General features: G+C 49.1%; 1 protein-coding gene across 3 annotated transcripts in view; it reads right to left on the bottom strand.

The window, feature by feature from the left end:
- Nucleotides 1-10,982, bottom strand: part of ABLIM3 (actin binding LIM protein family member 3) — a 102,077-nt gene extending 91,095 nt beyond the window's left edge. For all 3 annotated transcript variants that reach the window (XM_054038500.1, XM_054038498.1, XM_054038499.1), the window contains exon 1: nt 10,874-10,982. In XM_054038500.1, coding sequence (XP_053894475.1) covers nt 10,874-10,898 — 25 coding nt within the window. In that variant the 5' untranslated portion in view covers nt 10,899-10,982. The remainder of the gene's footprint in view (nt 1-10,873) is intronic.
- Nucleotides 10,983-12,848: the final 1,866 nt, after the last annotated feature.

The following is a 12,848-nucleotide window of genomic DNA, read 5'->3' as shown; positions in this document are numbered from 1 at the left end:
TCCATGATGGGTCCTAGACGCGACCGCAACATAAATAATTAATAACCAATAGTGCCGTAGAAGAAGACAGTAATATCTTAGGCCAGGTCTTGGAGCCTGAGAACATACTGGGAGCTCTCTTGAGAAGCTCCCTTTGCATTAACATGAGGATGCTCTTGGATATCTAGGAGTTTCTGGTGTGCGGAGAGAACACGCCCATGTATCTAAGGCCCTTGAGATCTTTCTACCGACAGACCACCAAAGAAGAGACATAAGGTAGAGGTTGAGGGGGTGCTCTTAGCTATGTGCCATGGACTAGTTTTCAGCTCTCTCTCTTTCTCTCTTAATACTAGAGAGAGGATTGAACCAAACCTTAATCCACCTCACCCCCACAGGTTCAGATCTAAATTGGTCCAGCGCCACCCTTACCCCAATAACAGGGTGAACAGAAATCTCAGGTCCAAATACCCCTGAACTTTGGCAAAATTTGGATGAAGAGCTTTGTATTTTATGCCCATTGCTATTTGAGCTGGGCCTGGCTGTTTGACCTGTTGGTTCCCAAAGCAGTGCAGGGCTGACTGCACGCCCCACCGCAGGGGATAGCCCTGGCTGCTATACATGCTGGCAAGCTGTGTGCAATGCTCACAATGAAAACCCCAAGCCATACAAAGCTTGAGGAGTTTCAGGTCTGGGGACAAAAGCAGTGTACAAGCCAGGTTTGCTGGAAGGTTCAGTGGAGACCAACGTTGGGCCCCATTTGGAATCTTGCTTGTAAACCAACCACGCAATACTGTGCAGGGGCATGATGGGAACGGCCTTGGGATCTGGCTATCTTTCACTGTGTGGGTTGCGGGTTATTCGAACCATAAATCTAACGTGCGAGTGAGTTCCAGGGATCAACTCAGGAAAATGTTGGTACAAGCCCCTGTGAAGCAAAAACGGCAGAGCTTTTCCCTTTCCAAAAGGAGTGCTGCCCTTCCCACTCCCTCCCCCGGAAGATTATAAATGAAGCAAAAGGCAAAGAGAATTAAAGACAGAGGTTAGGGATGGGGCTGGAAACAGTAGCTACAACCGCTCTTCACTGGAATGGAAAGTAACAGCCCACTTGGCCGTTTATTCTAATGGAGTACGTCCCACAGGGGAAGTTCTCCTTGTGCTGAGTTGCCCTTGCAGTAGCTGAATGCTAAACAGGAAAACAGCTTCTTGCCCTGAGAAAGACAGCAACTGCCTAGCTAGCGAAGCCCCCAGCCCTGCTTCATGTCTGCGGCTGAGGGATCACACTTCAGAAGGCAGAGAGCATGATCAGGGGCTGGTTGCTGGGAGAAAGCCCAGGAGAGCCCTCGGATAGTGGAGCCTCAGCGCTGAAGAACTGTGTGGGAAAGGGCTGCTCAGTGAAATCTCTCAGCCATTTTAATGAACAGAAACGGGAGCGAGAGAGCATCAACAGCAAGAGTCATTAGTGTGCATTCCAGATTACCAGCCTGGGAATGGTCAGGAGGGATAGGTAACAGAGCACAAGGAGAGCATCTGCGAGGGAACTGGGCACTCCTGTAACTCACAAGTGGGCCAGGCTGCCACAAGGAGATAGCACATTAGCCTCTCAGGCTGGAGGCCTGGGTTCAAATCCTGCACAGCTCAGGCTGTGTCACTAGGTAGTTAGCGCAGGGCACCAGGAGTCAGGAGTCTTGGGCTCCATTCCCAGCTCTGCCGGTGTTTCACTGTGTGATCTTGGGCAAATCCACCCATCTGGTTACTTATATGGCCCTCAGCACTGTAGTATCTGAGTGCCCCACAACCATCAGTCAAGTGACTGACCCTAGGGCACGCAGGACTCAAACTCAGGTCTCCGGAGGCCCAGCCCACCATGCAAATGCACAAAACTTTCTTCCTACTCTGTGTCCTTCTCTGCCCCTCAGTCCCCTGGGGAGACCGATACCAGCCCTTCTTATCCATAGCTCTTAAAGTGTTCTGCAAAGAAGTGCTATATTTATTCTAGTCATTTCCTCAAAGCAGAATGAATTTGGTGCCCTTAGCCTAGTCTGCGCCTATCCACACCACACTGTTCAGAATGATTGGCAGGTCGGGCTGAGTGCACTGAGTGAACTGGGTGGGGAGGCCAGGACTAGATAGGCTGGGTGTGCAGCATGTCAGAATTGAGGTGCATTGACAGAGATGGGTGGGGATCCCAGGTCCAGAATGGCTAGGAGTGCTGCATGTCAGAGGAGTCTTTATGGAGTAGGGTGGGGACCACAGTACAGCACATCAGAATTCAGGTGCATTTACAAAGCAGGGTGGGGATCCCAGACTTAGAACGAGTAGGAGGGTAGCTGGCTGGGCGTACACTGGCAGAGCAGGGTGGCAATGGTAGCGGGATGGGATGCACTGGCAGATGAGGGTGGCGTGGGCAGCTGGATGGGGGTGCTGGCAGAGCAGGATGGATGTGCACTGGCAGAGCTGGGTAGGGCATGCAGCAGGATGGGATGCACTCGCAGATGGGGGTGGTGAGGGCAGCAGGATGGGGGTGCACTCACCAAGCTACATGAGGGAATCTTGCACAGCACTTGCTCTCCTTATTCACCACAATTTAAAAGCGACCAGTTAGACTCCTTTCAACTGGGGCAGAAATTAAAGGAGAAGAAAAAACATTTGGATCATGTCGGTGTTGTGACACGACCTGGGAAAAGCAAACGGCAGAGCCTGCCTAGAACAGTGACCTCCCACCGAGTTTACGCAGGGTTTTCAGGCAAAGACGTAATTCTTTCTCCCCTTCCTTCCCACACTTGCTCTCTCTTTGGCAGAAGCCCAACTTCAAAGGAGAGGGGCGGTTAGTGTGGGAAGCAGCAAGCAGACACAGTGTTCTGTCTCCTGTTAAATGCCCTCCATGCCTTTCATCAGCATCGGGGTGAAATATTAACTGGTTGGGCCCTTGGGTACAATGCCAAGTACTGGGGCCAAGTTCTGCTGTCACGCAGCAGCAGCCTCGTGCTCCTGACTGCGTGGGCCAGCAACAGAGCTACGTGAGCTACAGGGGTTTTATCCCCCCGTGCAGAATGAGCCCCTTCACCCCCCCATCTCGCTGGAATATATGCATAATAAATCCATCTGTGTACAGTAAGCACTGGAGATCCTCTTAACACTCCCGCTCTCTGCACTGGAGTCGGAATTAAGCCCAGGCTCAGAGTACAGTAGGTACGAGAATAGAGGCAGTCTCCGATAACAAATCTATTCATGTGGCTAAACTAGTCCGCTCTGAGGTCAGAGCTCCCTCCCCCACCCACTCGACACAATCCACTGAGGAGCATTCTTCTCCTGTTGAAGTGACATTCCATCCGCCGGGGATTCTGGGAGCGGAGTCTTCCATCCCCTCATTAGCAACAATTAATGTGTGGTCAGCAGGCCAGGCCAAGTTGGCCTTTCCCAAAGAACAAGTCCCTTTTCAAGGAATAGAATGGGGAAAAGATCAATTCGTGGTTGGTTGTTAGTTTTGGTTTAAATTAGATTTGCAGGATATAAAATGATTTCATTAATCATACTCATTAGTGCCACCTAATCAACTATGGTGCAGGGTGAGAGCACTTAATGCCCAGTTTCCCCAGAATTCTGCACTAACCAAGGTTGGTTAACCATTTCTTGTGTTAGCCTTTTAAAACCTAGAGTCCGTTTTCTGATGTATACAGGGGAAACCACTGGTTGGAGATTGCATTTACTTTATCCTTGCAAAGGCAGCAGTATCATACAGGGTAAGGCAGAAAAACTCGTATTGTGGGGAGCACGGGTAGGGCTCTCCCTTCACCTTGCTGCCTTAGCAAAGCACTGCTATCTCTCTACCCAGTGGCACTGTTTCCTACCCCATGGGCAACGTGAGCTAACCATATGAAAACAGATCCAAGAGAGGCGCTTTCCTGAGTAAGAGAGCAGAAGAAATCAGGAGAAATGGGTGAAACAAGGAAATGAGGGAAGAAAAAGAGGAAGGGCTGTGTTGCAGGCCTGAAATATGCCCAGTACAACTTACCCTTAATAGTGGATATTGGTTCAATGTTCCTCTTGGCCTTAGCTTTATTAATGATCAAGGCCTTGAGCAAAGGCTGGAGGTGTTAACCTGACTTCTCCCTCCAAATTGCAGCCCAAAGAGCCAACAGGAGCTGGATCACAACCCTCAAAAGCAGCAGCCCCCTTAACTGCAACTGAAAAGCTAATCAAATTTGCAGGAAACCAGAGGACTTAGCAATCTTGTGGAAAGGCTAGATGCAGGTAGATGGACTCTACTCCCTTTACAAGGGTATGGAGGATAACGGAAAGGGAGCATGCTCTTTGGCAAAGAGCTCAATAGAAAAGACCTCAGGCACACTCCATGCTAGCTCTGGTTTGTTCTCAAACCCCACCCCAAGCTTTCAGCTCTCAGAGCATTCTGGGAAATGGCATGCAAATGAACACCATCCTTTTAGAAGAGAGGCTAATGCATGTGTTATTCCTGACACCCGTGTTTTACTGCAGTCGGTTGGGTAACATTAGCTCTTTTCCAGTTCAGCCTCCGTGTCTCCCAATTATTTGGGTAACTGATGTGGAAAGAAATACAAAGCGAGCCAAAGACAGCACGGGAACAATGACCTGCACTTGATGGGCTGGCAAGGTTGACAGAAGAATCCTGTTAGCAATGTCCTCACTTCTGTTCCCAGCATTGGGAAGAGGCTGAAAGTGCTTCCCAACAACCTGTACAAAACGCGGCTCAGCCAGTCTGGCTTCTGGCAGGCAGCTCTGCAAAGTTTTAATTGTTGGGGGGCACAAGCAGGGACCTGGGAAGGATGAGGTTGGAAAACACACCAATACAGACCCTTACCACTACAACATGCAAGAGATTGTGCTATATAGCAGCCTTGCCAAATTCTTCTCACCTAGTAGGAGCACAATTTTTTAAATGGGCAAATGAAATATCTTCCCGTTTTTCATTATCAACCATGGCACAAGGCTGGCAAGTAGATTTTGTGCCAGGGCTGGTAGGTTCCCATGGTAATTTTGCAGGCCTGCTGTTGTCTATGTATTTCTTCTAATGGTTCATAAAATATACAGTAGCCAGCTGAGTAGCCGGCATCAAAATCACCCGATTGGGTGGTGCTATCAATGTGTGTTAACAGTCATTAGCTCTGGCACCTGCACCTGCTGCAATGCGGGCTGACACAGAGCTCTTGGCAGAAATTACCCAAGATCCCTGCCCCTCCTCCCCATAAATTCGCATGGCAATTCACACATGTCCCTGCTGCACTGCATGGAAGTGTAAAGTATCACACAGATTAAAAAAAAAAAAAAAAGCTTGACAAGTGTTTCAATGGTGACCTCATCATATTTCAAATATAGAGAGGGGTGCCTGTGGCTTGAAATAGATTGTGCCACTGCCACACCACGTGTGATACCATGTTACAAGTGCCACCGTGCCCTGACAGCCACAATGTTCAGATCTGGATTCCAGCTTACACAGAGTCTGGAGGGGTTGTGACTGGGGAGGTTTGGTTTGGGCCAAGGTTTTAGACGTTTGTTAATTTCAACGAGAAGGGGGAATAAACCAAACCAAATGAAAATGCAGAACACACAGCACAGGCTTGGACTTTCCTAGCTGCCTACAGGATCTGGAGATTCTCCAAGTCACCTAAGGGATTTGAATGCCCAATTCCCAAAAATCTCAGCCCAAGTCATCTCAGCCGTAGCAGCTGTTTGGAGACAGATGCACTTTGTAATCTTCCACCAGTGAGGGTGAGATTGCCTAAACCACAGATCATCAGGGCAAGGTGGCAAAACTGGCTCTGGAACTTTTCTCTTGGGTACCAGGAAGGAATGTTCTATTTAAAAATACAAAAGAAAATGGAAGTTCATAGACTCATAGATTTTAAGGTCAGAAGGGACCATTATGATCATCTGGTCTGACCCCCTGCATGATGCAGGCCACAAAGCCGTCCCTACCCTTTCCCTTGACTCTGCTGTTGAAGTCCCCAAATCCTGTGGCTTAGAGACTTCAATTGGCAGAGAATCCTCCTGCTAGCGATCCCTGCCCCATGCTGCGGAGGAAGGCGAAAAACCTCCAGGGCCTCTGCCAATCTACCCTGGAGGAAAATTCCTTCCCGACCCCAAATATGGCGATCAGTAAAACCCCAAGCATGTAGGCAAGAGTCTCCAGCCTGACCCTTGTTAGCCATTATACTATTTACCTGCCATGGCACGGTATTCCTTTGACTAAAATCATGTTTTTCCATTAAACCATTCCCTCCATAAACTTATCTAGCTAATCTTAAAACCAGACAGGTCCTTCGCACCCACCGTTTCCCTCGGTTACCAGGCAAATGGATGGGGAGCCCTTCTCTGATGGGCTGCAGGACTTGGATGCTTTGCCACGTTCCTCTGAACATCGACGTGTGGAGGAGCGCATGGAGCAGCTGACAAAACCCCCAGAACAGCTGAGTTCTGCAGCTCTGCCAGTGCAAACTGGCAGACAATGGAAACCCAACAGCCCCTAAACTGCAAAGAATTACTGCACAAGACCCAGATTCTATATGGGTCACTTAGTGGATGTTTTTGCTTTTAGCCCTTATTCCTCCTGTAAAAGCCACCGAGTTCCATGTGGGAATGGCCATGTCTGTGGAGGGGTTGCTTCCCCCTGCACCTGTGTGCTGAGAACTTGCCTCATTAGCTCCCTGGTAAGTATGTGGAGCCAGAGAGGGGTCTCCGTTCTGGGATTTGTGGGTGAGAAATGGAAACAGTTTCTCTTACACTCGCCTAATGATTTCCCCTGCAGCTCAGGGAGCGACAGTCACAGAGGGCACCAGGGGAAGCGAGACCAAGCAAGGTTCAGTCAGATATTTTTAAAATGACAACTTGTCTTGTAGGAGCAGCGAGAGTGCTTTTAACAGAAGCCGTCTGGGCTGGTGGTGAGCTGACGCCTCTCCTGAGCAATGTCAGCTAGCACATATCAGAGCTGGACTTTTGATAGGGTTCCCAGTCACCCAGGGGCACACAGCTCAGCAGCACTATGTGACAGCATTCCCCCAGTGTAATCACTCACATGCCTTTCCCTGAAGTCTTTCCATTACCTCCCAGCCCAGTTTCCTCTTCTTTCCTTATTAGGGATCCACGCCACCCACCCATCTCTTTCTCTTGCCACTGTTGGCTATTTGAAAAATGCCATAAAAGCTTTTGACTGGTAACATCCTCCGGGGATCTGGGGTTTGGTATATATAGCCCAGCACAAGCAGACCTCACTATCAGGGCCGGCTTTAGGCCGATTCCCCCAAATCGGGCCCCGCACCTAAGACGGCCCTGCGTCCTAAGGAAGAGCGCCTAACTTAGGCGCCTTTTTAATTTTTTTACTTACCTGGCGGCAGTCTGAGTCTTCGGCGGCACGTCGGCGGTGGGTCCTTCACTCGCTCTGTGTCTTCGGCGGTGAGTCCGTCAGTGCCGCGGAAGACCCGAAGTGAGTGAAGGACCCACCACCGAAGTGCCGCCGAAGATCCGGACCGCCACAGGGTATTCGAATCGGGCCCCGCACTTCCTAAAGCCGGCCCTGCTCACTATATACCTAATCGTATAGACAGGTGACCAGCCTGTGATAGCGAGAGAGAGGTGGGACTCAGCATTCCCAGATAAGCCCTCTGCTTGACATACAAGCCATTCCCCTAACCCACTCCAGCAAAGATGCTAACATACATCTTACCTGGTCCTTACAGGGATTCACAGTAGCTGCTTATCTGTGGCCAGATGTGTTCACACACCCTCGTGCCAGACTGAAGAGCTGACTAGTCCTAAGCTACAGTCTCCCTCTCACCATTCCTCCCCAGGACACATGGTGGGTCTTGGCAATGTATGCAAGTCACATGCAATAGGCTAGGGTGTGATGTTTGGTAGCAGTGTCCCCATAAACAAGGACTATTTGATGAGACCAGTGGAAACAGTCCATAAATCCTCATCCTGCTAATCTACAGAGCCAAGGAAGGAAGGAAGGAAGGAAGGAACAAAAGAAGCTGGCCGCACTTAGCTTTGGGTCTATTTTCCACCATTCTGCACCTAAGCGAAGGGAAGAGCTCTGTCTGTTGTAGTCCCAGTAAATTCTTTGGGATGTAACACACAAGTGCGCCCATCCTGCAGAGACATTCTATCAGATGTCAGTGAGAAGCTATATTGCATTTGTTATGCCTACACATCCATAACCTATTCAATGGTCTGTATTGCCACAGGGTCACAACTCAAGGGGTGGACAAGGAGGTGGTCATATTACATTGAACAAATTCCTATCTCCTCCATGAACAGAGCAAAGACCTCCAGAAGCTCCTGCCAATAAAATGGAGATGTCCTGTTTTTTAAACTGGACCACTAGTCTAGAGACATCATCTGTGGGAGGACCAGAACTGTAGGAAGGTCTGAGTTCAAGGATGCTGGCTGCTGTATTAAGACTGAGTGAAGATGGCACAATGCACATAATGAGAGAGAAGAAAGTAAGAGTCAGATTACTTGGGATGAAGCATGGATTCTGAATGTCATTGAGAGGAATGAGTATTTTGAATAGCTTGTTGCTAAAGCCGACCAAAACAGCTGGAGATAGGAAGAGACAGACCATGAAGGCATCTCCCCAGCTTCAGAGAAATCACCACTCTCTGTTTCTCACTCTTTCCTCAATCTATTATTTCAAAGTGAACTAGTCATCTTCCCAATAATAAAGCTACTCAATGACTGACCAGGAAAAGAGTCCAGCAGGACAACTGAAATGCATGACAAAGCAACCTCTGTGCCTGGATTGCACGGGCCCCTCCCTGTAATAGCCTTCTAGACCATTGATTGGTTAAAGTTAATGAAACATTGATAAATCTTTGTTACGGTAGCAGAAGGTTCCCTGTTGCAATCCATCTGTCTCCCTTTACTAGCTATGTGTTTGCAAGCTGACCTAGCCACAGGAAGGATGCCTCAGCTGTTCCTGGTTGGGATTACACCATGCATAACCTGATAGGTGTCCTGCCGTGTGCTAATGTGATGACACAGTGTCACTGTCAGGACGTGCAGGAGTTCTTTTCCAGCCTACCACATTATCAAAAGTTGGGCATGTCTGGAAACGAGCTCAGTTCTAGAAGAGCCCCAACCAGATCATGTCACTTTCAGAGGACACTTTGGTGACCTGAATATTTATAGCACGTAAGAGACTAAAAAGAACTCATCTCACTTTGCCCTACCTTCTTCTCTAAGAACACCAAGGCTGATAGCTAGTAATGAAATATGAAAGGACAACCCCACACTCCCTCCCGCTCCCAAAGCGTGGAGATACTAGAAGGAGAGAAAGGGGAGCAGTCTGGAATTCTATGGGTGTTGTCATATTGGTAGAGAGGCCAAATAGAATCCATGAGAGACACTAAGGAAGTCTGCGCTCTTTCCCACGAGGGGCTGCTTTGATACGAGGAGAGAGAAAATGTAGAGCAGACAACAGCTGCCATGAGGGAAGGGAAGAGATTACACCGTTACCTGGAGCACTGCCTGGCAGGGAGTTCCTGTGACGGAAGCAGTGTTGAGAGCACTTGGAGTCTAACTGTTAATTTTTTTTTTTTAAACAGTGAGGGTGATTAGCTATTGGAACAAACTAGAAATAGAAGTGGTGGATTCCCATCTCCTGATGCCTTCAAAGCAAGACAGGATGCTCTTTGCCAACTGCAATGCAGGGGTAACTGTCCTTAAGTTCTATGGCCTGTGTTATGCAGGAAGTTAGGCTAAATGATCAAATGGTCTCATCTGTCCTTCAACTCTGTAAATCTAGGAGCTCAGTGATCCTCTCATGAAAGAACTGCAGTGTGAGGGTCCAAGCCCCAGACAAGAGACCTCCTCTCCAACTAAACTACACAGCAGGTCTATCCCCCTGGACATGCTCTGAGTGCAGGAGGCTTTGGGATGACAAATGCTTCCTGGTCTGTATAGGAGGTTGCTGCTAGCTCTTCCAGCCATCTTCTCACTGCACCAGGCAGAAAGATCCAAGCCCCCTAACAGCAGCGGGGAGCAGGCTGAGGACTCAGACATGGTCTTCTGCTTTTGGGGAAGGAGAGGATTAATTGGTCAGACTCACCTAGGGGAGAGGGTGGGAATTGGCTACACAGAGCAGCCCAGCTCTAGAGAATACCAAACAACAGCATTTCACTAAAGCTCTGTCACATCACCCAGTGGCTCAACAGAGGCTCAGCAGCTGCTGGAGAACAGCTCAGTCTGGCAGCATAATTCCCCACCTGATCACAGCGCCCCGGGGGGGGGGGGGGGGGGGGGAGGAGACCAGTGTGTTACACGTTCCCTTCTAACAGGCTTTACCTGGGGGCTCCGACGGATCGGGACGTACTCCGAGGGTCTGGTAAGAACAGAGATGGGTGATTGGTTCTTCTTTTTGGCCAATAGTAAATTCGCTGAAAAAGGCATTTTGACGCGTTTCAGCTGAAACTCCCACCAACCCCCATACAAAAGTCTCCAAAACGTCAAAGGGAACCATTACAAAAAGGTCAAACCAGAACGATGTTTCCTCAAGGAAAGGGCGACTCGATTTGCCGTTTCATTTCACAGCGTTGTTTTGAGTCGACGTTCAAAACATTTCGTTCCAACTCAAAGCAACAATTTTTTTGTTGTTGTTTCATCAAGAAACTGCAACTGTATTTTTTCAACCGATTCCCCCCCCCCCCCCCCAGCACTCGGTTAAAAGGGAGTGTCCGAGCTCCATCAGTGAAATAGGCTGAATGACGGTGCCTGCATGTGACTCGCCATTTAGCATCTCTCTGTCTGAAAGCCCAGCAGCTACACCCTACCACGAGGCCTCTGCTTGAGCCGTTTTCCCCACTCTCCCAGGCAGGGTTGCTGGAGCCAAGCTCCAGCCCATCTCACCTCTCCCCACACTCACCTTGGGTAGATTCTGAATAGTGCATGGCGACGACTCTCTCTTTATTACTTCATGGCCCACCGCAGAGACAAGGAAAAACTACTAGCACTTCAGAAAAATTCCATCGTTAGCCATAGCGATGGCTACTTAGGCTTGGGGGATTATTATGGTGGGGAAGTACATTCTGTCATTTCGAATGGCGTAGAATAGGCTGGGGCGCTGAGAACAGATGGGTGGATCGTGATCCACCCACCTGTCTGGAAGGCAGAGTTCCAATCACACGGGGAAGGGGGAAATGAAATCTCTTCCTTAGCAAACTCACCCTCCCCACCCTACTCTTTGCTCTAGATGGCTGACAAAGCCTGCATTGCAATGCTCCTCTCGCAATCAGAGTTGGACAAGAGCCTCCTAACTGACAGGTGACTGGCCGGAGACAAGTGTCATGCTCCCTTCCCATCCTCCTCTTGCCCTCCTGGTTAAAAGTGTCAGTATGGGAAAGTCCTTGACCAGGGCTTGAAACTCAATCCCACTCCTCCTCCCTCCAGCCTGCCCCCTCCCCTCTTCTCAGAATCCATACTTCACTGCGAACAGCTGCGTCCAGGAGATTCCAGCAATGAAAACTGATGTGTGCCAACAAGTGCCTCTGAACAAAGAGAAGAAGCCACCAACCCCAATTGGTTCCTAAACCTCTTTAAACATCCTCCCAGCCCTGAAGTCTGTCCTGAGACCTAGATCAAAATGGCCAAAAGGTTTCCTAGCCCTACATCATGCAGCTCAAGAGAAAGAGGAGTCAAAAGAACTGCAAACGCACATGGCGGGAATGCTGCACAGGGCACGGCTAACGTGCCTTTCCTAGTCAGGGATTCTGCCGGCATGTTTATAATGGTGCAGGCTTTGTTACTGAGTCCAGAGGACCATACTCTTTGGAAGAGCTTGTCCTGGATCTTGTCTGGTCTTCATGGCAGAGAGAGAGAGCAAGAGAGAGAGAGATAATGGACCAAATTAAAGCTCTTTCCCAGGCAAGTCTGCCACTTGCCTAAGTAAGGAACAGGATGTACCCTAGTAATAATAAGGCTGGCCTGGCAACCCATTGCCCCTTGGCAGCACTTCATGGAGCCCCATTTCTTGTCTTGGGATGAGATATTAGCAGGGAACCACAGAACTCTATAGGGTGATACAAAAACCTTCACAGCATCTAATTCCCTATTGCTTCTTAGAGTCAGTACTGCAGAATCCTATTCATTTAATCCCTATTCTCTCTGGTGGGCCTTCTCCAGAAGGGCCTGGATTCATTTCTGTAGGACTTTTCTATAAGGGCCCATATTCAGTTCTACTGTGGGACTTTTCCCTACGAGCCCATAGGACGCCCCATCCCATTCTCTCCAACCAAAAGAATGGGCCTGGCAAAGTGGGAGAAGGGTAAAATAGGGATAACAGAAAAATGAGGGCGGCTTAGGGCTCAGAGGGGAGCCAGGGTGAGTGGAGGAGAGGGAAAGGACACACCAGACAAAGCAACAGCTACAGTTAGCGCTTGTTCATTTCCAATCACATGCCCCTGCCTCTTCTTGTCACTTCCCAACTCATGACAAATGGCAGGATGGTTGATATTGATGAAGCTTTTAAGTGAGCAAGACCAGACAGGGAAAATGCCAGTATGAACTATGCCCTGTCAAACACCCGAAACACCAGCAAGTGTAATGGCCCCCAGTGCCTGAGCTCCCAGAGAAATTTGATTAGTTCTGTACAGTTATTCTTCAGACAGCCCTTCTCCAGAGAGCAATGTGTAGCCAGCGGGGTTGTGTATCACAGCACTTACAAGCTTTCCAAAACTTCCAGAGATTTATGGTGCAACGGTGAATACAAAAGGCAGAGAGGGTGGAAGCAGACAGGCTGGCTTTTGTTCACCATGTTATCATCATTGTAAGAAGCAAAGATCACCTCCCTTGTTGCCGCATCCTCCGTCCTGGCCATGCCTTCAACTTGCCTTCAAGCAGCT

Source organism: Malaclemys terrapin, chromosome 8, assembly GCF_027887155.1.
Source record: "Malaclemys terrapin pileata isolate rMalTer1 chromosome 8, rMalTer1.hap1, whole genome shotgun sequence".
In the NCBI taxonomy this organism is placed as follows: domain Eukaryota; kingdom Metazoa; phylum Chordata; order Testudines; family Emydidae; genus Malaclemys; species Malaclemys terrapin.
Note: the sequence above shows the minus strand (reverse complement) of the source record. Positions and strands in the feature narration are given on the sequence as shown.